At 48.4% G+C, this 24,274-nt stretch overlaps 1 protein-coding gene across 1 annotated transcript; it reads left to right on the top strand.

The window, feature by feature from the left end:
- The first annotated feature begins 1,958 nt into the window (after positions 1-1,958).
- Positions 1,959-21,990, top strand: LOC134663264 (patj homolog). Its single transcript, XM_063519677.1, has 16 exons — positions 1,959-2,175; positions 2,255-2,362; positions 3,074-3,230; positions 3,888-4,057; positions 4,475-4,604; positions 4,973-5,085; positions 5,690-5,966; positions 7,694-7,771; positions 8,033-8,234; positions 9,001-9,150; positions 10,653-10,789; positions 11,419-11,604; positions 12,550-12,710; positions 14,880-15,012; positions 15,779-15,945; positions 21,839-21,990. The coding sequence occupies exons 2-16, from the start codon at positions 2,273-2,275 to the stop codon at positions 21,983-21,985; spliced, it is 2,298 nt and encodes a 765-aa protein (XP_063375747.1). The 5' UTR covers positions 1,959-2,175; positions 2,255-2,272; the 3' UTR covers positions 21,986-21,990.
- Positions 21,991-24,274: the final 2,284 nt, after the last annotated feature.

Raw genomic sequence — 24,274 nt, 5'->3', positions numbered from 1 at the left:
CACTACTTGGATATAATATGATAAGCTTATGTGGACAGAAATTGCTGTTCTCTTAAGGTGAAAACACATCCCACGTACGCAACATATGCAATGCATTATGACATCTGAATCCTGAAATTTGTATGCTTAGAAACATACTTGTCATATGCAACGCAACGCATGACAAGTATGGTTCTAAGCATACAACTTTCAGGGTTCAGATTGTCATAATGCATTGCATACGTGGGACAAGTGTGTTTTCGCCTTTAATTAGGTACCAATGTTTTTTGCACTATGGTGAGGGACAGGCAGTCAGGCAGTAATTACACTAGATCAGCGGTCGGCAACCTTTTAGTAGCCAAGGGCCACAACAACGAAGTTGACGCGGGCCGTAATTTGTTAATATTTATGACTTTATTAGACATTGTTGTTTGTCAATATTACATACAAAATAGCCAGGGAGGCTCGCGGGCCGCAAGTGACTGGTTCACGGGCCGCATGCGGCCCGCGGGCCGCAGGTTGCCGACCGCTGCACTAGATAGGTAATTGATTTATAATAGTTACCTTGACATCAGGGGTACATAGATCCAAAATAGTTGAGTCTGGATGATTGCTTGCCCTTGTTCTGGAATGCCGTCTCTTGCGGTTTCTACTTGCCCTGCCAACATTCTCTTCGCGAAAAGATACGTCCGAGTCTAAATTGATAATAACATTGTCCAAACGATAATGGTTAGCTAAAGTGAAGGAGCATTCTGCTGTTAAGTCTATGACACTTTCACTATTATTAGCCATAGTTATATTATGTTCTTAAACTTTCCAGATGATTATTATAAAATATGGGAATCCTGTAGAGCCTATTTAAAAACTTTGAGACAAACGGTAACTCCAAAGACAGATTTTTAGTATATCCCTTTAATCATCGAGATGCATTTTTGTTTAGCAATTAGTACTTTGAACGTAATGAGATTATTATTTGAAATAAATTGTATTTTCTTCAGATTTATAATAACCAAAACAAAATCAAATGAAAGGCGTAAACAAGGCAAGGCGTATAGAGAAGTGGAAAGAGAATATAAATGCCATAAATGGTGAGGGTGACAGCTATCAGAAACGTCACAAACTTCAGTTACAGCTTGGCAAAAAAACCGGCCAAGTGCGAGTCGGACTCGCGCACGGAGGGTTCCGCACCATCAACAAAAAATAGAGCAAAACAAGCAAAAAACGGTCACCCATCCAAGTACTGACCCCGGCCGACGTTGCTTAACTTCGGTCAAAAATCACGTTTGTTGTATGGGAGCCCCACTTAAATCTTTATTTTATTCTGTTTTTAGTATTTGTGGTAGCGGCAACAGAAATACATCATCTGTGAAAATTTCAACTGTCTAGCTATCACGGTTCGTGAGATACAGCCTGGTGACAGACGGACGGACAGCGGAGTCTTAGTAATAGGGTCCCGTTTTTACCCTTGGGTACGGAACCCTAAAAAGAGTAGAAATTATAAAGTGACAACACTGTGGTGTCGTCCCTTTTTCTTATATTAATTTGTTTGAAAGAGACGACACTACAATGTTGCCACTTTTTAATGTCTACTCTCTTTTGCCAAGCTGTACTTCACTTCATGGTTGTGGCAACAAAGTGGGACATTTTAGTCGTATCGTGTAAAGTAAGCTTTATGTTTATTTTCTATTGTACAGCTTGGCACTTCTACTCTTTAGAAATTAAAAAGTGACAGCACTGTAGTGTCGTCCCTTTTTCTTATAAGTATTAGTTTGAAAGAGACGACACTACAATGTTGCCACTTTTTAATGTCTACTCTTTTTTGCCAACAGTTTTGCCAAGCTGTAGTTTCTACAAATAATACATCTATGGTTTTTACAATGGGCAGTGTCAGTTCAGTGTCAAATTGACATGTATTGGACAAGTACTTTACGTTCTAATATATTTTAAAATATGTTTGTAAATTTTGTAATTGTTGTATAATGTTATCTAGTTATTCTGGTTGCAAAAGCAATTATTTTATGCTATAAACACATATCAATTCACATTGTTTATTAATACAATTTCTTATTGCTCTTTCTTGTGTGTCACCAGTTCATTCGGACTATCAGTGTTGTGTAGTTATACGAATTCCCAAAAGTGTAAACTCCGGACATTTCATTTTTATGGTTTAGTGTTCGTACTATTCGTGACTCATAAGTAAGTTATGATAAACATTGCATTGTTTGTGTTGCCTATTGTATTAAAGTAAACTTAAATGCATTTGTTTGTATTGCAGGTATAATAAGTATCCAGAATGCATCTTGGTGTAAATTTGTCCAATGCTCTTCAGCAATTGGAAAGTGTGAAAGCTGCTGTGGATCAAAGTGATGATCCGAAACTGAAGGTATAAGCTCACTGGTGTAGCAAAATAAAGTGATCTTAGTATTTATAACCACTGAAACATCTCGCATCTAGAAAGCGTTGTCAGCATTCCTGTTACATTGTGTCCCTACACATCTTATTATTATGACACTGTGGTTGAAGTGCCTCAATGCGAAATTCAGATTTATGCAGGATGTGTAACATAGCCCTCGAGTGTAAAGTGGGGTAACTTAGGACAGAGGGTTAACTTTAGACAACTTTTTATATTATCTAGTTGGAAAATTTACCCTATGTTTAGTAAATCCTATTATAAAGATTGTAAAAAGTACACTGCTGTCAGCCACACCCCAGTGGACTGGCGCCTTTGAAAATTAGAAACACGCTAGCCCTGTATAAGTAGTACCAAACTGCTAACAATGACGATGTATGCAGTTCCGGTGCGCCCTACCCCTCGCACCCCGCACAATTGCCCTGTCTAGAGGGCTTTGTCAAATGACTGTATTGTTTTATAGACTGTGCTCCAGTCCCCAGTTGCCTCACTTAACGGTAATTCTTGCATCTCCCTTACATGTTATCCTACTTGGCTCCTCGTCTGAAAATACATATAATCCAGTTAAAAAACTTACACACATATTTCAGATGTTATTTAGGCCTGGCGTCCTACAGCAACAAGATCCATAATTTGTTGAGAACAATAAAGAGTATTTATGTTGAATTTCTTGTTTATTTTTAGGCTGCTACCAATGATGACCTGAATATGTTGATTAGCTTACTGGAGAGTCCGATCCTGAAGAGCATAGCTACACTTCAGGACTCTGTTGGCATGCTGGCTACGCAAGTGGCTCATCATCCTTCGATTCTGCCTGGTGATTTTGATATTACTCCTGCAGGTAAACCAATAATTCCAAATAAATTCAATATTTAGATTAAGTGCCACTTCACCTTTGAATGTGAACACTAACATGTGGTACTAGTGACTATTGCAGGTAACAGAAAATCAGTATTGCTATCCAAAAATAGAAACCTGTGATGAGTTTGATTATAATTATCCTTATAAATGCAAGTGGGTCTTTCAAAACATGGCTATGTTAGAATAAAATTATTCTACGTATGTATAAATTATAGCTATGAGATACATGTGCCATTTTATTTGCAATTTTTAGAAGAAACATACAACATAACATTTTTCTGTTACTGCATTGCCGAAAACAGTTTTTACAATGTACTGGAAAGTTTGTACCACTGTTTGATTTTTGATGTTATCTATATAACTACCTAACTAACCTTAGTTGGTTATAAAGTGAGTTTTTCTCCGGGACTGGTAATTCTCAAGTTGTTTTAACTCCGAACTTTAAACGAGCAATTCTTGTATATTTATTTATTTATATGTACTATATATATTTCGGGGATCTCGGGAACGGCTCTAACGATTTCGATGAAATTTGCTATATGGGGGTTTTCGGGGGCGCAAAATCGGTTTTATCTCTGGGAAAACGCAAAGTTCGGTCTCCCAGATATTACATGATAAAGTGCAAGTATGTGTGCAGGTGAACTTGCTCTGCAAACTCGAAACTTGTACGGCGCGGAAGGCGAGGAAGAGCAGCGAGTCCCACAGGTGTCTCCACCGCACTGCCTCGATTTCGGCTCGAGCTCGGACAACGAGCGAGTGCTCGGGCTTGACTCTGCCTCTATTGACTCTAACATGTCACCTAAACAGGTATTTTATATGCGCTTAAAGTTTGAAAAATTTAATCTTACCAAGCGTTGGGGTTTGTTGGCAAACATGTTTCATAATAAATGTGACTCAAATTGTACAAATGTACGCTGAATGTACGGTTCGGTCAAGAGAGGGGCCGAATATTCGGTATTCGGCCAAATCTACTATTCCGGGCATCTCTTTTAGTGATTTCATAAATTTTAGTCTTGTTTAGTTTTATACACCTCTTCTGAATTGCACAATACCTATATATAATCGAATCATCAAATACCTAAAGCAATAAATTGATGCCAGTGTTTGTTTTAGTCTCTGTGCAGTCTCAAATAAACATTATGTGTGGCTATTCTGTTTATTTTATTTTATTGATATGCAACCCGAAACAATCAATATGATTGTAATATCAATTAAATTTTCCAGAGTCACGGCATCCTCGAAATGTCCAGAAACGACGACTCTCTGGCGTCTGCCTCTCCTAACATAGTTGCGGGCGACTGGGCGCAAGTGGAGGTCATTAACCTCGTCAACGACGGCACTGGACTTGGATTCGGTAAGATCTTGGCATTACCTAAATTACCAGAAACCATTTCCTGGAGTCTGCCTCTCCTAACATAGTTGCCGGCGACTGGGCGCAAGAGGTCATAAACCTCGTCAACGAAGGCACTGGTCTTGAATTACAAATACAAATTATTTATTTGCCAGAAAACAGTGGGTGTAGATGGTGACATAAAATTAGAAGTAGAGTGTACAGTGTAGATAAGATCTTGGCATTATCTAAATGTCTAGAAACGATTCCCTCGAGCCTGCTCTCCTAAAAAGTCCTAAAAATTCTGCATAAGAAAAAAAACGTAAACGTGATGTTATGATTGGTCATTTTTGCCCTATAAAGGGTTAATAAGAAAATGCTTTTTATTTAAGGTATAATTGGGGCAAGGACTAGTGGTGTAATTGTCAAGACCATCTTGGCGGGTGGCGTCGCGGACCGCGACGGGCGTCTCAAGTCTGGAGATCACATTCTACAAATAGGAGACGTAAGGAAAATATGACTAGGAAAACCTAGCCAAGTGACAATCGTCTAGAGAAAATGCCAGACGAAACCTAAACATTGTATTATGGAAGTCATCACGTCACTTTTCATAGGATTTCATCCCGATTCGTTTCCCCCCTTATTAATTTCTCTCCCCTTATGTATCAAGCCTCAATTAGTTACCTAAATTGTTTTATCCCTTTCTTACAAACATAAGTGCCACCTACCGTATATTCTGATTCTTTTGTCTCCGATACCCAAAGGTTGTCTGGAAGAGATCGCTCTTAAGTGATAAGACCGCCTGTTGTTACCTCTATTGTCTTTGTTTATGTTATTGTACATTTATTGTAAACTACGTGTATGTGAGGTGTGCAATAAAGAGTTTTGTATTGTATTGTATAAGTTAAAATGACCGACTAAGACAAACGAGCTAATTGAGACTTGTAGCGCGTTTATGAAATACGCCTTTTAGTTAACTTTTCGATTAGCTTTTGTCAATATACGATTGTCATCTTAGCCGTAGCTCTTGAAATGAGATTTCTTTAACAGACGTATTTACTTAGTACATTCTCTTTAGTCTGTATCAATAACGTATTTATTTTACACAGGCTCATTTAGTGGAGATGGGTTCCGAGCAAGTGGCAGGCGTGTTGCGAGCGTCCGGTTCACGGGTCCGCCTGGTGGTAGCCCGCGCCGTGGACCCGGCTCTAGCGCCGCCCGCCGCCGCGCCGCTCGTCCCCGCTAGGCTGCTATCGGACCCGGAGGCTCTGGACCGGTATCTGCTGGAAACCGGTTTCGAGCAGGTGTTCCACACCCAGCCGGTGCACCACCCGCCCGCTTCTCGGTTCGTGTTCGACAGCGCGGTGACGCCGCCCCCAGAAACAGGTAGATTGCAATCACAAAAAAACGTTCTAAACTTATGGCGAAAACGACCGAGCTGTTTGAGCTATAATGTCCACTGCATGCTTCTATTGGTACTGGAGGCGCTGGAATGGTATCTGCTGGAAACCGGTTTCGAGCAGGTGTTCCACACCCAGCCGGTGCACCACCCGCCCGCTTCTCGGTTCGTGTTCGACAGCGCGGTGACGCCGCCCCCAGAAACAGGTAGATTGCAATCACAAAAAAACGTTCTAAACTTATGGCGAAAACGACCGAGCTGTTTGAGCTATAATGTCCACTGCATGCTTCTATTGGTACTGGAGGCGCTGGAATGGTATCTGCTGGAAACCGGTTTCGAGCAGGTGTTCCACACCCAGCCGGTGCATCACCCGCCCGCTTCTCGGTTCGTGTTCGACAGCGCGGTGACGCCGCCCCCAGAAACAGGTAGATTGCAATCACAAAAATTCATTCTAAAGTTATATCGAAAACGACCGAGCTGTTTGAGCTACAATGTCAGCTGCATGCTTCTATTGGTACTGGAGGCGCTGGAATGGTATCTGCTGGAAACCGGTTTCGAGCAGGTGTTCCACACCCAGCCGGTGCACCACCCGCCCACTTCTCGGTTCGTGTTCGACAGCGCGGTGACGCCGCCCCCAGAAACAGGTAGATTACAATCACAAAAATTCATTCTAAACTTATATCGAAAACGACCGAGCTGTTTGAGCTATAATGTCCACTGCATGCTTCTATTGGTACTGGAGGCGCTGGAATGGTATCTTTTGGAAACCGGTTTCGAGCAGGTGTTCCGACCCAGCTGGTGCACCACCCACCCGCTTCTCGGTTCGTGTTCGACAGCGCGGTGACGCCGCCCCCAGAAACAGGTAGATTACAATCACAAAAATTCATTCTAAAGTTATATCGAAAACGACCGAGCTCTTCGAGCTATAATGTCCGCTGCATGCTTGACATGCTTCTATTGGTACTGGACGCGCTGGAACGGTATTTTTTGGAAACCGGTTTCGAGCAGGTGTTCTAACCCAGCTGAACACGCCCGCGTCTCGGTTCGTGTTCGACAGTGCGGTGACGCCGCCCCCAGAAACAGGTAGATTATATATACTGGGTCAACCAAATCTTGTCAGTAAATAGGAACAAAAGAAAACTATACTCGTCCTTTTCTTTTGGGTGCTAGTACTAGTGTAAGACAAAGATAGTATGATTCTCTCTGTCGATGTTTGAAATCAAACAGACCTTTGACACACTATATAATCACAAATAAACGTTCTAAAGTTACATCGAAAACGACCGAGCTCTTTGAGCTACAATGTCAGCTGCATGCTTCTATTGGTACTGGAGGCGGTGGAACGGTATCTTTTGGAAACCGGTTTCGAGCAGGTGTTCTAACCCAGCTGAACCCGCCCGCGTCTCGGTTCGTGTTCGACAGTGCGGTTACACCTGATAAAGGTAGTATGCAATTATGGAAATTGGTATTATTACTGGGTACGAGCCGGTTCCCAAGCCATAATGCCCGGTGTGCGATTCATCGAAACCGTAGGCACCTTAGGCACTGCTACCTTTTGGAAACCGGTTGCGAGCACAATTGTGTTGTTTCACACACAGCTGGCGCAAATCGTCAAGCATCGTCAATTTGGTTCTGCTGGTTTTCTAAACACTAGCCCTTAATTCTTGCAGTTTCGTAAAAAAAAAATCGTAACTAGGTAATGATTTGATTGCAGACGCTGAATCACCAGAGGTCGACAGATTTACAGTGCAGCTGAAGAAGGATGAGAATGGACTGGGAATAACTATAGCAGGTACGCATATCCAATGCATCGTAGGTCCCTTGCTTGACTGCAATTTGCTCAATACCTATTTAGTTGGTGTTATATAAATATATGAACACTGTTTTGTCAAGTCAAAAGAGTACAGTCAGGTGCAGAAAAAAGATACCACCTCCATAAGGGGTGGCACCTTTCGTCTGCAGCTTTTATTAATTTTGTAGGCTTAATGAGGCGATTTGGTTTGACGTAATGATTGTATATGAACGTTTATTATAAATTTCTTGGTACATCCAGGTTACGTGTGCGAAAAAGAGGAGCTTTCGGGTATCTTCGTAAAGTCAGTGTCGGCGGGCAGCGCCGCGGCGTTGAGCGGTCGTGTGCGAGTCAACGACCGCATCGTGGCCGTCGACGGCGCGTCGCTGGCCGGCAAGTCCAACCAGCGCGCCGTCGACGCGCTCAAACAGAGCGGGAACCTGGTCACACTCGAGCTGGAGAGGTGAGTGCACAGACAATCCAACCTCTAGACATAGCATAGTCGCGCTACCCCCTCTGCCACACATACGGTAGCGTTACTCCATCTTCGAGTCAATCCCGTGCCGTGATTGGTCCGTGTCTTTGAACGGACCAATCACGGCACGGGATTCGCTCACCTCGTCCCCCCGCACCCCCGTATTTTTGGCAGCATCGGTTTCATGAAAGAATTGGCCTAAGCTCAGTCTAGAGGTTGGATTGTCAGTGGGTGAGTGTTACACATAATGTTGGTAGTGCATGTCGACACACCGGTTGACGAGACGGAACCATATCACACTCGATCTGGAAAAGTAAAGGTTTAAGCGAAAACTGTTTTCGGTTCCAGATAAATTTCCTTTCGTCAACGCTTCACAACATCGTATAAAACACAGTCGTTTCCCGTTGTCTGTATGTTTAGATCTTTAGACGAAGGTTTATGTATAATTTGTTAACCCGTGCGAAGCCGAGGCGGGTCGCTAGTTGGCTATGAATTGAACTCCCTACCGAGTTTTTCTCATGTGACTTGACTACAATGTATTACAAGGTACTTTAGAAAAGGAATGTCGGTTGCCAGTGTCAGTTCCGTTATTAAAGCACACACGCACGCGTTCATAAGCTAAGGTAACCGCTTTCCAACAGGCGGGTTGCACGTTTGCTACTGCCATAGTATAAAAAAAGTAGAAGGAAAGAATGGAGTTTCTCGCAGTCCTGTCCCGTATGTACTGATACAGTAATGCACTATTGTGTTGCAGATACCTGCGCGGTCCGAAATATGAGCAGCTGCAGCAGGCTATAGCAGCGGGCGAGAGTGCTGGGACGGCCACCGTCGCGCACAACCCGTTCCTGCACATGCACCGGCCGGAACCGGCGCAACACGACATACAGATGACGACGTTACACAAGTGAGCGCGTAAAATATGAGCAGCTGCAGCAGGCTATAGCAGCGGGCGAGAGTGCTGGGACGGCCACCGTCGCGCACAACCCGTTCCTGCACATGCACCGGCCGGAACCGGCGCACCACGACATACAGATGACGACGTTACACAAGTGAGCGCGTAAAATATGAGCAGCTGCAGCAGGCTATAGCAGCGGGCGAGAGTGCTGGGACGGCCACCGTCGCGCACAACCCGTTCCTGCACATGCACCGGCCGGAACCGGCGCAACACGACATACAGATGACGACGTTGCACAAGTGCGTAAAATTTGAAATTATGTTAATACGGGAGTCTAGCAGTTCAAAATATGAGCAGCTGCAGCAGGCTATAGCAGCGGGCGAGAGTGCTGGGACGGCCACCGTCGCGCACAACCCGTTCCTGCACATGCACCGGCCCGAACCGGCGCAACACGACATACAGATGCGTAAAATTAGGAATTATGTTAATACGGGAGTCTAGCAGTCCAAAATATGAACAGCTTCAACAAGCAGTAGTATCGAGCGAGAGCGCTGAAGCCGTGACCGTCGCGCCACAACTCCTTCCTTTGAAAAAAAATGCTGTTATGACCACCATGAGACCAAAGTTCCCACGTTAAACTTATTGCCCTGTGACACTTACGTACGAATTTACAAGTGCGACAGAGAGGCAACACATCGAACGTAGGGTTAATTCCCGATTTGCCGGATTTATCTACTTTAGTACTAACGTCACAATCCGAATATACGAGAATCAGACCAATTAAGAATCCGGCGAATCGGGAACTAACCGAACGTAGTTCGCGGTAGGCCCTCTGGCAACGTTTAATAGTCTTGCTTTTTCGCTTTTAAAGCTGGAGGTAGAATCTGTTGAGAAAGCGATAAACGTAGCGGAGAGAATACGATCAAAGATTTACCAATCACATGTCGTCTAAGTCAATGACAACTTGAGTGGTATATTTTTGCTTTGAAGGCATTTCTATTACTTATTCTTGTTTATTTTTTAAGAGCCAACAGGAGCTAAGATTTAAATATTTTAGGTAAATATACCCGTCTTCCTAACGGAAGCGGCTCCTAAAACTAGTGCGATAACGACAAGGCGAAAAATCCTGCGTAAAAATATCAAAAATCGAGGTTTCGTACTCGACTGTTTCCTCCTCCAAAACTTAACCAATCGTAACCAAATTTGCAAATCTAAATGATTATGACATTATCTGTGTCGGACCGTTTTGCTTTTTTGACTAATTGATGTCAGTTTTGAATAGCACGCCTCTCATTGCGGCATAGTCAATTAGGCCATTTAGGCCATTTTTGAAGGGCTCTAGCGCCTTCAAAAACAAAAATATCAAAAAAAGCAAAACGGTCCGACACAGATATTGATAAAATTAATCTGTGTTGAAAAAATCATTGCTCTAGTTTTAAAACCCACGTAGGAAACAGTCGAGTACGTTTGTATGGATAAATGACCACTCTTGTTGGCTCTTAATATTTCAGCGTGGAATCCAGCGTGGAGGATCCGGCGCCGTCGCCGCCGCGCAGCCCGCCCGCAGCGCGCGCGCAGCCCGCGTTTGAGATGCCGCGCACCGCCGAACAGAAGGAGGCTATTAGGAGGAAGTGGCAGTCCATATTAGGTAAATTCAATTCCTCATTTTCGTCTTTAAAACATAGTTTCGTGGATCTATATCACCTTGCCTACAATTTTATCTTAAATATTTATTTTAAAAAGTTGTATGCCATATCATGTTTCAATGGGTACAACTGGTACAAGCGCTAGCCTTAGGGCTAATCTAGACGGTGCGAGAACTCGCATGCGAGTTTGATTACATTGCGTCGTTTGATCGATCGGCTGAATTGATGTAACTTCAATGGTCCGCAATGTAACTAAAATCGTATACGAGTTCGCGCGCCGTCTAAAGGAGTCGTTACGCGTTATGTTCCGTCGTCCTGACCACAGCATTTTATTTATACCAGGGCTGTCGACTATGGAATGCGGTACTTTTCTTACATTGCCGATTATTCAGATATATCGGAGCGGCCAAGGTGCTCACAAATATCTGAACACGCCTCTATTGTCAAGGCGTTAAAGTGCGTGTTCAAATACTTCTGAGCATCTCGGTCGCTTCGATACCTATATCTCTAATGGCGACCGTACAACCAACTCACTCGGTCCATCAAATACCGACTTGCAAGCGTGGTATCTCTTTGTTTAGACGAACTTACACTATAAACGTGACTTTAAATTTGTACTTTTTTTTTCTAGGCGAAGACGTGGAAATAGTAGTGGGAGTAGTGATGCGCGGCGGCGGCGGCCTCGGCATCTCGCTCGAGGGCACCGTGGACGTGGAGGGAGGCCGCGAGGTGCGGCCTCACCACTACGTGCGCTCCGTGCTGCCCGAGGGGCCCGTGGGCCGCGCCGGTGTGCACCGCCCCGGCGACGAGCTGCTCGGTACGTGTGGACCCTGTGGCTGTGTAATAAGAGTCTAATTTGAATGCACATGTATAGATACAGTAGTAGTTGTGGAATCTCGCTCGAGGGCACCGTGGACGTGGAGGGGGGCCGCGAGGTGCGGCCTCACCACTACGTGCGCTCCGTGCTGCCCGAGGGGCCCGTGGGCCGCGCCGGCGTGCACCGCCCCGGCGACGAGCTGCTCGGTACGTGTGGACCCTGTGGCTGTGTAATAAGAGTCTAATTTGAATGCACATGTATAGATACAGTAGTAGTTGTGGAATCTCGCTCGAGGGCACAGTGGACGTGGAAGGAGCCTGGGAAGTCGTGTGGAACTTGAGTCTCTGTAATAAGATTCAAATTTGAATGCGTAAATATTTGTGTGTGTTTACCATATTCACTCTATTATACTGTATTTAAAATAAATTATTTTACACCATGCATGAAATAAAGCACCAGATAGTTATTAGAAAAACACAGATAGGAGTTATAAAAAGTAGGTATGCGAGTTGACCGTGACGTCACCGTGTAAAGTTTCATATGAATTCCATATTAGCAAATCGTTTCGACAGTTCTAAAAAAGTTACCGATTTGACACAATGATTTATAACTCAAGATAGGTTATAGGTGTTCCAAAATTGAAGCGAAGAATCTTGTGACAAATTGGACAAGTTGCCTTTAGTCGCGGCTGGACAAGCGAGAAATGTGCACGTGCTAACGAGCTCCCGCACACCGAAAGAGAAAGAGACGACCTTATGTTTAACAACGGGTGTGGCAAAGATGGATGGAATGAGAAAATTAATCAAAAATAACAGATTTCTTCGTAGGCACAGAAAAAAATATGGAAGTATTTTTTGTGCTCCTCAAGTATGAGTATAACCTATCTATGGTTATATAATATCATTGATTTGACTAGTAGGAAAATACCGTATTGTGACGTTTCAGAGGTGAACGGTCACCGGCTGCTGGGCATGAACCACCTGGAGGTGGTGTCGATCCTGAAGGAGCTGTCGAGCGAGGTGTGCATGGTGTGCGCGCGGCCGCGGCCTGCGCACGCGCCGCCGCCGGCGCTGGACCTCGCGCCGCCCGCGCCCACGCTCGTCAAGGTACAGTTGCTCAAACCAATTTGTCAGTAAATTTGAACAAAAAAAACCGGCCACGTGCGAGTCGGACTCGCGCACGGAGGGTTCCGCACCGTCAACAAAAAACAATCCAAAAAACCGTTTTTTTACTGACCCCGCCCGACGTTGCTTAACTTCGGTCAAAAATCACGTTTGTTGTATGGGAGCCCCACTTAAATCTTTATTTTATTCTGTTTTTAGTACTTGTTGTTATAGCGGAAACAGAAATACATCATCTGTGAAAATTTCAACTGTCTAGCTATCACGGTTCGTGAGATACAGCCTGGTGACAGACGGACGGACGGACGGACAGCGGAGTCTTAGTAATAGGTTCCCGTTTTTACCCTTTGGGTACGGAACTATACTCATCCTTTTCTTTTGGGTGCTAGTACTAGTGTAAGACAAAGATAGTATGATTCTGTCTATGTTTGAAATGAAACAGTCCGTTGACGAAGTATACATCCTTGTTTACTGGGCACGGGACGATGGTGGCGCGTATGGGGGATCTATCATAGCAAAAATAAATCAAGGATGGCTCAAGGGCAAGTGTCAGGGGTATGGGGTCTCCCTAGACTTCAAATATATGTCAAAATCGCCACGTATGTTTTACATTTTTTTTTTAGAACACAAACAGTCATAATAAACATATCACATAACTGTAGTACACAATGTACACAAACTGAGAGGTGATACAAACAGACCTGGAGGTTCATTAAACACAATATTAATAAAATAAAAAGGTACCGTAAAACGAGGTGACTTTAGGAAATTTTGGGGATACTTTGATAGTTTTAAAACTGCCACTAAATTATCATTATTCATTATTTTCTCGAACTGTTCGTGTAACAAGTTAGATTATTATACATACTTGTTTAAAAAAATCCGAATAAAAATATGTAACGGCTGAAAAACTGAAATATCGAAGTCGCCCCTGCATTTGAAAGTCACCCCGGTTTACGGTAGGTAAAAACAACGTAGTAAGTAATTTAAGAATACATAACTAAGCACACAATCAAGGAACAATGAAAACGGGCCACGCTGTGTAGTAATTGCCACACAAACAGACAAAGATAATAATAATTCAGCCTATATACGTCCCACTGCTGGGCACAGGCCTCCTCTCATGCGCGAGAGGGCTTGGGCTATAGTCCCCACGCTAGCCCAATGCGGATTGGGGACTTCACATACACCTTTGAATTTCTTCGCAGATGTATGCAGAGGGCCTACCGCGAACCACGTTCGACGTGTTGCCTCTCTGTCGCACTTGTAAATTAGTACGTAAGTGTGACAGGGAGGCAACACGTCGAACGTGGTTCGCGGTAGGCCCTCTGGTTTCCTCACGATGTTTTCCTTCACCGAAAAGTTACCCTCTATAAAGCAGCTCTTGCGACTCCACTCTTTTTATTATTATTATGGTATTTGAGTTTCATTAAAATAGTCTAGGTTTTCTTTAGTATTATTACTCGGTACTTATTTGTTTTGTTTTGAAGATTTTTCAGAGGTTCTATTCATGCCAACGAGCTAAAAGATCTAAAGAAGTTACAGATGGTGAATTTTACCATCGTATTTTCTTGAAAATATTCGTATTTGTCATGCTACTTCAGTCAACCTCAGTACATTTTATACTGAGACTGACTGAAATAGCATAGCACGTTCGTGCGTTTCCGTGAAAATACAATAGCAAAGGATAATTCACTACATCTGTACTTGAGATCTTTTTGCTTTGTCACCTGCCATTTGCAACTGCCATCATGGTTTATGGAAAAACTAAATTGCTGGAGCTATATTACTGACTGATTAATTTGTCTATATTTCTATTGTATAGTTGCTTCATATCTTTCTAATTCTTTCCAATGTTTAGTGTATTTTCCCCATTCCTTTTTGTGTAATATATGTATGTTTATCCTATACATTTTGTATGTATTTATATCCTTTATCTTTCTGGTACCTTGTTGTACATTTTGCTGCATTTGTCACCCTCTTTTCACTTTCTCCTCTCATCTACTCAAAGGTTAACTGGAAGAGATCCCTCAAAGGGATAAGTTCGCCTTTGTACTTCTTACTAATTGTATGTTATTTTTAATATGTATTTTTGTACAATAAAGAGTTTACTACTACTACTACTACTACTATATATTGTTTATTGATTTCCAGGCTAAATCAGACGGTAGTCTTGCTGGGGCGGGGGCTGAGGAAGGCGGGTCGCTGTCGGGCGGGAAGGTGCGCTCGCGCAGCCTAGAGCCGCTCACCGGGCTCGCCATGTGGTCTTCCGAGCCGCAGATTATAGGTAACTTCTCCCTAATGCTAAAAAACATCTTGTCCTCAATCCTTTGATCTGAATTTAAAGTATCGTTAACGTTAGGCTTACCAATGTTTCGTGCTTCTAATTTGACAGCTGACGTAGATTACACTATTTGGATCCGTACATTAGGGCTCATTTAGACGGCGCACGAACTCCTATACGATTTTAGTTACATTGCGGACTATTAAGGTTACATCAATTCAGCCGCCCGCCAAATAACGCATTGTAATGAAACTCGCATGCGAGTTCTCGCACCGTATAAATGAGCCCTTATTATCTGGTTGTCAAAATTTGACGTTTCTTTATCTAATGACCACAACACATGGCGCAGTACAACGCAATCTATTTCAACTGTTAAATTATGGGGCAATATTTTCCTTAGACTAGCTTAGAGTTATATCTTTTACTATTACCATAGAGAAAAAAATACATAGAGTGCTCACTCCATACATCAGTTCAGACTATTAATTTCAGTGTCTACATCTAGCATCGAGTAGCGGAACTATCAGTACTGCTGCTTGACAATAGATGTAGCACCGACCGGAAAGTCTTATCTCAACAGCATAAGACTTTCCGGTCGGTGCTATTTCTATTGTCAAGTAGCAGTACTGATAGTTCCGCTACTCAATGCTAGATGCTATTAGTCTTTTTGGTACTAAAACTGATGTATGGAGTGAGCACTCTATGTATTTTTTCTCTATGCTATTACAATCCAAAGCAAAACTCATGGTAAGGAGTGTTTGTTTCCCAGAACTGCTGAAAGGCGAGCGCGGCCTCGGCTTCTCAATCCTGGACTACCAGGACCCGCTGCGGCCCGCGCACACGCTCGTGGTGATCCGCTCGCTGGTGCCGGGCGGCGTGGCCCAGCAGGACGGCCGGCTCATCCCCGGCGACCGGCTGCTGTTCGTCAACGACCAGGTAACGGCGACCACAGCCTGTTAGACTACCAGGACCCGCTGCGGCCCGCGCACACGCTCGTGGTGACCCGCTCGCTGGTGCCGGGCGGCGTGGCCCAGCAGGACGGCCGGCTCATCCCCGGCGACCGGCTGCTGTTCGTCAACGACCAGGTAACGGCGACCACAGCCTGTTAGACTACCAGGACCCGCTGCGGCCCGCGCACACGCTCGTGGTGACCCGCTCGCTGGTGCCGGGCGGCGTGGCCCAGCAGGACGGCCGGCTCATCCCCGGCGACCGGCTGCTGTTCGTCAACGACCAGGTAACGGCGACCACAGCCTGTTAGACTACCAGGACCCGCTGCGGCCCGCGCACACGCTCGTGGTGACCCGCTCGCTGGTGCCGGGCGGCGTGGCCCAGCAGGACGGCCGGCTCATCCCCGGCGACCGGCTGCTGTTCGTCAACGACCAGGTAACGGCGACCACAGCCTGTTAGACTACCAGGACCCGCTGCGGCCCGCGCACACGCTCGTGGTGACCCGCTCGCTGGTGCCGGGCGGCGTGGCCCAGCAGGACGGCCGGCTCATCCCCGGCGACCGGCTGCTGTTCGTCAACGACCAGGTAACGGCGACCACAGCCTGTTAGACTACCAGGACCCGCTGCGGCCCGCGCACACGCTCGTGGTGACCCGCTCGCTGGTGCCGGGCGGCGTGGCCCAGCAGGACGGCCGGCTCATCCCCGGCGACCGGCTGCTGTTCGTCAACGACCAGGTAACGGCGACCACAGCCTGTTAGACTACCAGGACCCGCTGCGGCCCGCGCACACGCTCGTGGTGACCCGCTCGCTGGTGCCGGGCGGCGTGGCCCAGCAGGACGGCCGGCTCATCCCCGGCGACCGGCTGCTGTTCGTCAACGACCAGGTAACGGCGACCACAGCCTGTTAGACTACCAGGACCCGCTGCGGCCCGCGCACACGCTCGTGGTGACCCGCTCGCTGGTGCCGGGCGGCGTGGCCCAGCAGGACGGCCGGCTCATCCCCGGCGACCGGCTGCTGTTCGTCAACGACCAGGTAACGGCGACCACAGCCTGTTAGACTACCAGGACCCGCTGCGGCCCGCGCACACGCTCGTGGTGACCCGCTCGCTGGTGCCGGGCGGCGTGGCCCAGCAGGACGGCCGGCTCATCCCCGGCGACCGGCTGCTGTTCGTCAACGACCAGGTAACGGCGACCACAGCCTGTTAGACTACCAGGACCCGCTGCGGCCCGCGCACACGCTCGTGGTGACCCGCTCGCTGGTGCCGGGCGGCGTGGCCCAGCAGGACGGCCGGCTCATCCCCGGCGACCGGCTGCTGTTCGTCAACGACCAGGTAACGGCGACCACAGCCTGTTAGACTACCAGGACCCGCTGCGGCCCGCGCACACGCTCGTGGTGACCCGCTCGCTGGTGCCGGGCGGCGTGGCCCAGCAGGACGGCCGGCTCATCCCCGGCGACCGGCTGCTGTTCGTCAACGACCAGGTAACGGCGACCACAGCCTGTTAGACTACCAGGACCCGCTGCGGCCCGCGCACACGCTCGTGGTGACCCGCTCGCTGGTGCCGGGCGGCGTGGCCCAGCAGGACGGCCGGCTCATCCCCGGCGACCGGCTGCTGTTCGTCAACGACCAGGTAACGGCGACCACAGCCTGTTAGACTACCAGGACCCGCTGCGGCCCGCGCACACGCTCGTGGTGACCCGCTCGCTGGTGCCGGGCGGCGTGGCCCAGCAGGACGGCCGGCTCATCCCCGGCGACCGGCTGCTGTTCGTCAACGACCAGGTAACGGCGACCACAGCCTGTTAGACTACCAGGACCCGCTGCGGCCCGCGCACACGCTCGTGGTGACCCGCTCGCTGGTGCCGGGCGGCGTGGCCCAGCAGGACGGCCGGCTCATCCCCGGCGACCGGCTGCTGTTCGTCAACGACCAGGTAACGGCGACCACAGCCTGTTAGACTACCAGGACCCGCTGCGGCCCGCGCACACGCTCGTGGTGACCCGCTCGCTGGTGCCGGGCGGCGTGGCCCAGCAGGACGGCCGGCTCATCCCCGGCGACCGGCTGCTGTTCGTCAACGACCAGGTAACGGCGACCACAGCCTGTTAGACTACCAGGACCCGCTGCGGCCCGCGCACACGCTCGTGGTGACCCGCTCGCTGGTGCCGGGCGGCGTGGCCCAGCAGGACGGCCGGCTCATCCCCGGCGACCGGCTGCTGTTCGTCAACGACCAGGTAACGGCGACCACAGCCTGTTAGACTACCAGGACCCGCTGCGGCCCGCGCACACGCTCGTGGTGACCCGCTCGCTGGTGCCGGGCGGCGTGGCCCAGCAGGACGGCCGGCTCATCCCCGGCGACCGGCTGCTGTTCGTCAACGACCAGGTAACGGCGACCACAGCCTGTTAGACTACCAGGACCCGCTGCGGCCCGCGCACACGCTCGTGGTGACCCGCTCGCTGGTGCCGGGCGGCGTGGCCCAGCAGGACGGCCGGCTCATCCCCGGCGACCGGCTGCTGTTCGTCAACGACCAGGTAACGGCGACCACAGCCTGTTAGACTACCAGGACCCGCTGCGGCCCGCGCACACGCTCGTGGTGACCCGCTCGCTGGTGCCGGGCGGCGTGGCCCAGCAGGACGGCCGGCTCATCCCCGGCGACCGGCTGCTGTTCGTCAACGACCAGGTAACGGCGACCACAGCCTGTTAGACTACCAGGACCCGCTGCGGCCCGCGCACACGCTCGTGGTGACCCGCTCGCTGGTGCCGGGCGGCGTGGCCCAGCAGGACGGCCGGCTCATCCCCGGCGACCGGCTGCTGTTCGTCAACGACCAGGTAACGGCGACCACAGCCTGTTAGACTACCAGGACCCGCTGCGGCCCGCGCACACGCTCGTGGTGACCCGCTCGCTGGTGCCGGGCGGCGTGGCCCAGCAGGACGGCCGGCTCATCCCCGGCGACCGGCTGCTGTTCGTCAACGACCAGGTAACGGCGACCACAGCCTGTTAGACTACCAGGACCCGCTGCGGCCCGCGCACACGCTCGTGGTGACCCGCTCGCTGGTGCCGGGCGGCGTGGCCCAGCAGGACGGCCGGCTCATCCCCGGCGACCGGCTGCTGTTCGTCAACGACCAGGTAACGGCGACCACAGCCTGTTAGACTACCAGGACCCGCTGCGGCCCGCGCACACGCTCGTGGTGACCCGCTCGCTGGTGCCGGGCGGCGTGGCCCAGCAGGACGGCCGGCTCATCCCCGGCGACCGGCTGCTGTTCGTCAACGACCAGGTAACGGCGACCACAGCCTGTTAGACTACCAGGACCCGCTGCGGCCCGCGCACACGCTCGTGGTGACCCGCTCGCTGGTGCCGGGCGGCGTGGCCCAGCAGGACGGCCGGCTCATCCCCGGCGACCGGCTGCTGTTCGTCAACGACCAGGTAACGGCGACCACAGCCTGTTAGACTACCAGGACCCGCTGCGGCCCGCGCACACGCTCGTGGTGACCCGCTCGCTGGTGCCGGGCGGCGTGGCCCAGCAGGACGGCCGGCTCATCCCCGGCGACCGGCTGCTGTTCGTCAACGACCAGGTAACGGCGACCACAGCCTGTTAGACTACCAGGACCCGCTGCGGCCCGCGCACACGCTCGTGGTGACCCGCTCGCTGGTGCCGGGCGGCGTGGCCCAGCAGGACGGCCGGCTCATCCCCGGCGACCGGCTGCTGTTCGTCAACGACCAGGTAACGGCGACCACAGCCTGTTAGACTACCAGGACCCGCTGCGGCCCGCGCACACGCTCGTGGTGACCCGCTCGCTGGTGCCGGGCGGCGTGGCCCAGCAGGACGGCCGGCTCATCCCCGGCGACCGGCTGCTGTTCGTCAACGACCAGGTAACGGCGACCACAGCCTGTTAGACTACCAGGACCCGCTGCGGCCCGCGCACACGCTCGTGGTGACCCGCTCGCTGGTGCCGGGCGGCGTGGCCCAGCAGGACGGCCGGCTCATCCCCGGCGACCGGCTGCTGTTCGTCAACGACCAGGTAACGGCGACCACAGCCTGTTAGACTACCAGGACCCGCTGCGGCCCGCGCACACGCTCGTGGTGACCCGCTCGCTGGTGCCGGGCGGCGTGGCCCAGCAGGACGGCCGGCTCATCCCCGGCGACCGGCTGCTGTTCGTCAACGACCAGGTAACGGCGACCACAGCCTGTTAGACTACCAGGACCCGCTGCGGCCCGCGCACACGCTCGTGGTGACCCGCTCGCTGGTGCCGGGCGGCGTGGCCCAGCAGGACGGCCGGCTCATCCCCGGCGACCGGCTGCTGTTCGTCAACGACCAGGTAACGGCGACCACAGCCTGTTAGACTACCAGGACCCGCTGCGGCCCGCGCACACGCTCGTGGTGACCCGCTCGCTGGTGCCGGGCGGCGTGGCCCAGCAGGACGGCCGGCTCATCCCCGGCGACCGGCTGCTGTTCGTCAACGACCAGGTAACGGCGACCACAGCCTGTTAGACTACCAGGACCCGCTGCGGCCCGCGCACACGCTCGTGGTGACCCGCTCGCTGGTGCCGGGCGGCGTGGCCCAGCAGGACGGCCGGCTCATCCCCGGCGACCGGCTGCTGTTCGTCAACGACCAGGTAACGGCGACCACAGCCTGTTAGACTACCAGGACCCGCTGCGGCCCGCGCACACGCTCGTGGTGACCCGCTCGCTCGTTAGCAGCCAAGTAACGGTGATATAGCTGGTCATGCAAATCTTGTCAGTAAAAAAAGGCGCGAAATTCAAATTTTCTATGGGACGATATCTCTTCGCGCCTACATTTTTCAAATTTGCCGCCTTTTTCTACTGACAAGATCTGCTTGACCAAGTATAACAACCTGTTTGGCCAAATCTTGCGACCGCTATTCCATAACTGTCAGTTGGCGGCTACATGTGTACGACCCACGCGCGCGTTTTACTGAACTCCCTATGGCGCTTGTTGTGAGAAATTGGCAGTTTTCAACTCCGTTCCAAGTTATAAATTTGACCAGGTCGGCAGATAGGTCGCAGGACAATTCGCCATAATCACTAAATTCGCGATAGCAGGACAATACGATCCTTAGATCAAATGCAGATCGATATTAACCGCGCCCTGTGAGCAAATACTACCAAGAGTTTTGGCGCTTTCCGACCTCGGCTTTTGATCATAATGTGTGGGTGAGCATGTTACAAAACCGCAAATGGGGCAAAACCTTAGGATCGGCCGTTAGCCATCGTCATTCAACAAGGCGCGACTAGGGTGTACCGTGTAGTAAAAGAGTAACATTGTTGTAACCCGTGTAAATGTAACCGCAGAACCTGAAGGACGGCTTTCCGACCTCAGCTTTTGATCATAATGTGTGGGTGAGCACTGAGCATGTTACAAAACCGCAAATGGGGCAAAACCTTAGGATCGGCCGTTAGCCATCGTCATTCAACAAGGCGTGACTAGGGTGTACCGTGTAGTAAAAGAGTAACATTGTTGTAACCCGTGTAAATGTCACCGCAGAACCTGGAGGACGGCTTTCCGACCTCAGCTTTTGATCATAATGTGTGGGTGAGCACTGAGCATGTTACAAAACCGCAAATGGGGCAAAACCTTAGGATCGGCCGTTAGCCATCGTCATTCAACAAGGCGCGACTAGGGTGTACCGTGTAGTAAAAGAGTAACATTGTTGTAACCCGTGTAAATGTAACCGCAGAACCTGGAGGACGGCTTTCCGACCTCAGCTTTTGATCATAATGTGTGGGTGAGCATGTTACAAAACCGCAAATGGGGCAAAACCTTAGGATCGGCCGTTAGCCATTGTCATTCAACAAGGCGCGACTAGGATGTTATGTACCGAGTACTAAAAGTGTGATATTGTTGTAACCTGTGTAAATGTAACCTTAGAACCTGGAGGACGCGAGCCTGGAGCAGGCGGTGGCGGCGCTAAAGGGCGCGCCGCGCGGCGTGGTGCGCATCGGCGTGGCCAAGCCGCTGCCGCTCGTCGACGCGCCGCCGCCGCTGCCCGCCTCCGCGCCGCCCCGACACGACTGAGGATGACGACCGCCGGTACCCTATATCATCATCATCTTCCTCGCGTTGTCCCGGCATTTTGCCACGGCTCATGGGAGCCTGGGGTCCGCTTGGCAACTAATCCCAGTCATTGGCGTGGGCACTAGTTTTTACGAAAGCGACTTCCATCTGACCTTCCAACCCAGTGGGTAAACGTAGGCCCGTATTGGGATTAGTCCGGTTTCCTCACGATGTTTTCCTTCACCGAAAAGCGACTGGTAAATATCAAATGATATTTCGTACATACATTCCGAAAAACTCATTGGTACGAGCCGGGGTTTGAACCCGCGACCTCCGGATTGCAAGTCGCACGCTCTTACCGCTAGGCCACCAGCGCTTCGCCGGTACCCTATATCGCTCTATTTATACCCTATAGCAGGAGTTCCCAATTTGTTTCAGCCCGCGCATTTGCAACTTTAAAGTTTAATCCCAACGCCCTAACCTAGTTGGGCCATTCGAAATACATAGACAGGTATCATTCAATTTTATGGAACTTGCTTACTATGTAAACAAACCGCCATTTTGAAATTGTCTCTGAATGATGAATTGACTAGTGACTTTTGTTTACATAATTAGCAAGTTCCATAGAATGACACTTTACGTGGTGTGAAGGATTACAGCTCCCGGCGCCCCTCTTACTATCTGCGGCGCACAGTTTGGGAACCCCTGCCCTATAGCAAATATTAATTGGTTGCATAAAATTGTGAAGTCTGAAACAACATCATGCTTCGAATTTGACAGGTAATATAGATTGCGCTGTTCGACTCTGTATAATTATGCAGTGTCTCCGACTGTCAAAAGTTCACATTTCATGATTTAACTATAGTTCGTTTTTTTTAGCATTAGAATGAACTTGCAAGAAGGTAAGCGATCTTGACATGTCTTTTAATTGTAAAACGCTTTTTAAAAAACAAAAACTATTACTTATGAAAGTAGAAGAATATAAATGATCGTATTAGATTCATAATTGTTACATATTTGCCGTAACTTATTTTTAAAATGTGTTTTTCAATTAAAAGACCCATCAAGATTGTTTACCTTATTTCTAATGCTAAAAAAACGAACTATAGCGTAAAACATGGAGCCATGCAACGTCATCTACTTAGAATGTCAAACTCGGGGCGCGATTTGTTTAGACTTACATTTACATCTACAACCAATAACGAGAGAGTTATTACTGAAACTATTTATAAACAAACTATATCTTCCTTACGAATCGTCTAAGATAACAGGTAAGATTGCATATCGTACTAATCGATCACGTATACTTTAAGTTTAAAGACAGATTGCCACGTGCAACTATGACTTCAAAATAAAGACAGATTTTAGTTAATAATGAATTTAAATTATGTTTAACGTTCTTATAGATAGTGAAAAAGCATAGATCTAAACCATGACTTTTAAAATAATCCTTCCGTTAGTAACCAGTAAATATGTATTGAAATATTTAAACGAATTTAATATGCTGTGGAATTGAGGAAGACCTCTTATGACGGTTCAAAATGTTCCATAATGTTTAATGTCATCAATTTTTCTTTTTATTACATTTTAACTATATTTATTAAAAGTAGGTATTCATTGTATTTGACTTATCGATGGAATTTATAATATTGTTGACCGTGTTATTAGTGGAATTGACGCATTAAGTAAATAAAATAAGTTTTAAATACTGGAACTTTTATGACACATTCCAATATCGTTATTCAACTTTTATTGTGACCTGTTATAGACTTAGGTATGTTCTTAATTAATTAGATGATGAATTCATAATGTATTTTATAGTCAATTACCTTAGTTATAGAAATTAGCCCTCCATTATGTTAGATAGTAGATATTATACTTATCCAAGTATTCCATTTATGTTTATGTAAGCAGTATTACAAGTATCTGATAATATATTAGAAAATATTAATGTGTATGTCTGTTTTTGACTACCCTTGTATTTCTCGATTGTATTCAAATAGATAGTTATCATACTTGTATTAAATTTTAAGCAAAGTTATTTGAGGTTTTATTGAAACAACAGTTTTTAAAATAGTATATATTTAATTATAATTATAAAAATATAATTTTATTTTGTATTAACAATATTTTTTAACATCACAATGATTCCAGTCGTACCTCGTGTCCCTATTTGAGCAAATATTTAAAAATAATTTAATATAGCGTTGACAACCATTTGACATCCCTATCCTAGGTAAGTTTAATCTGCGCACGAGCTCGGAGGAATTGAAGGGAGCAATCCCTTCTGCTTACCCCGAAAAATCTCCA

The sequence above is a fragment of the Cydia amplana genome, chromosome 4, assembly GCF_948474715.1.
Source record: "Cydia amplana chromosome 4, ilCydAmpl1.1, whole genome shotgun sequence".
NCBI lineage: Eukaryota > Metazoa > Arthropoda > Insecta > Lepidoptera > Tortricidae > Cydia > Cydia amplana.
The sequence above is the reverse complement of the archived record's forward strand: the minus strand, read 5'-3'. Positions and strand labels throughout refer to the sequence as shown.

Bases quoted from the DNA above. Each gene is read 5' to 3' on its own strand.
- LOC134663264 (XM_063519677.1), top strand. From the start codon at position 2,273: ATGCATCTTGGTGTAAATTTGTCCAATGCTCTTCAGCAATTGGAAAGT. The intron at 5,967-7,693 runs GTAGATTGCAAT...ATTTGATTGCAG, and splicing joins GACGCCGCCCCCAGAAACAG to ACGCTGAATCACCAGAGGTC. The intron at 9,151-10,652 runs GTGAGCGCGTAA...TTAATATTTCAG, and splicing joins CAGATGACGACGTTACACAA to CGTGGAATCCAGCGTGGAGG.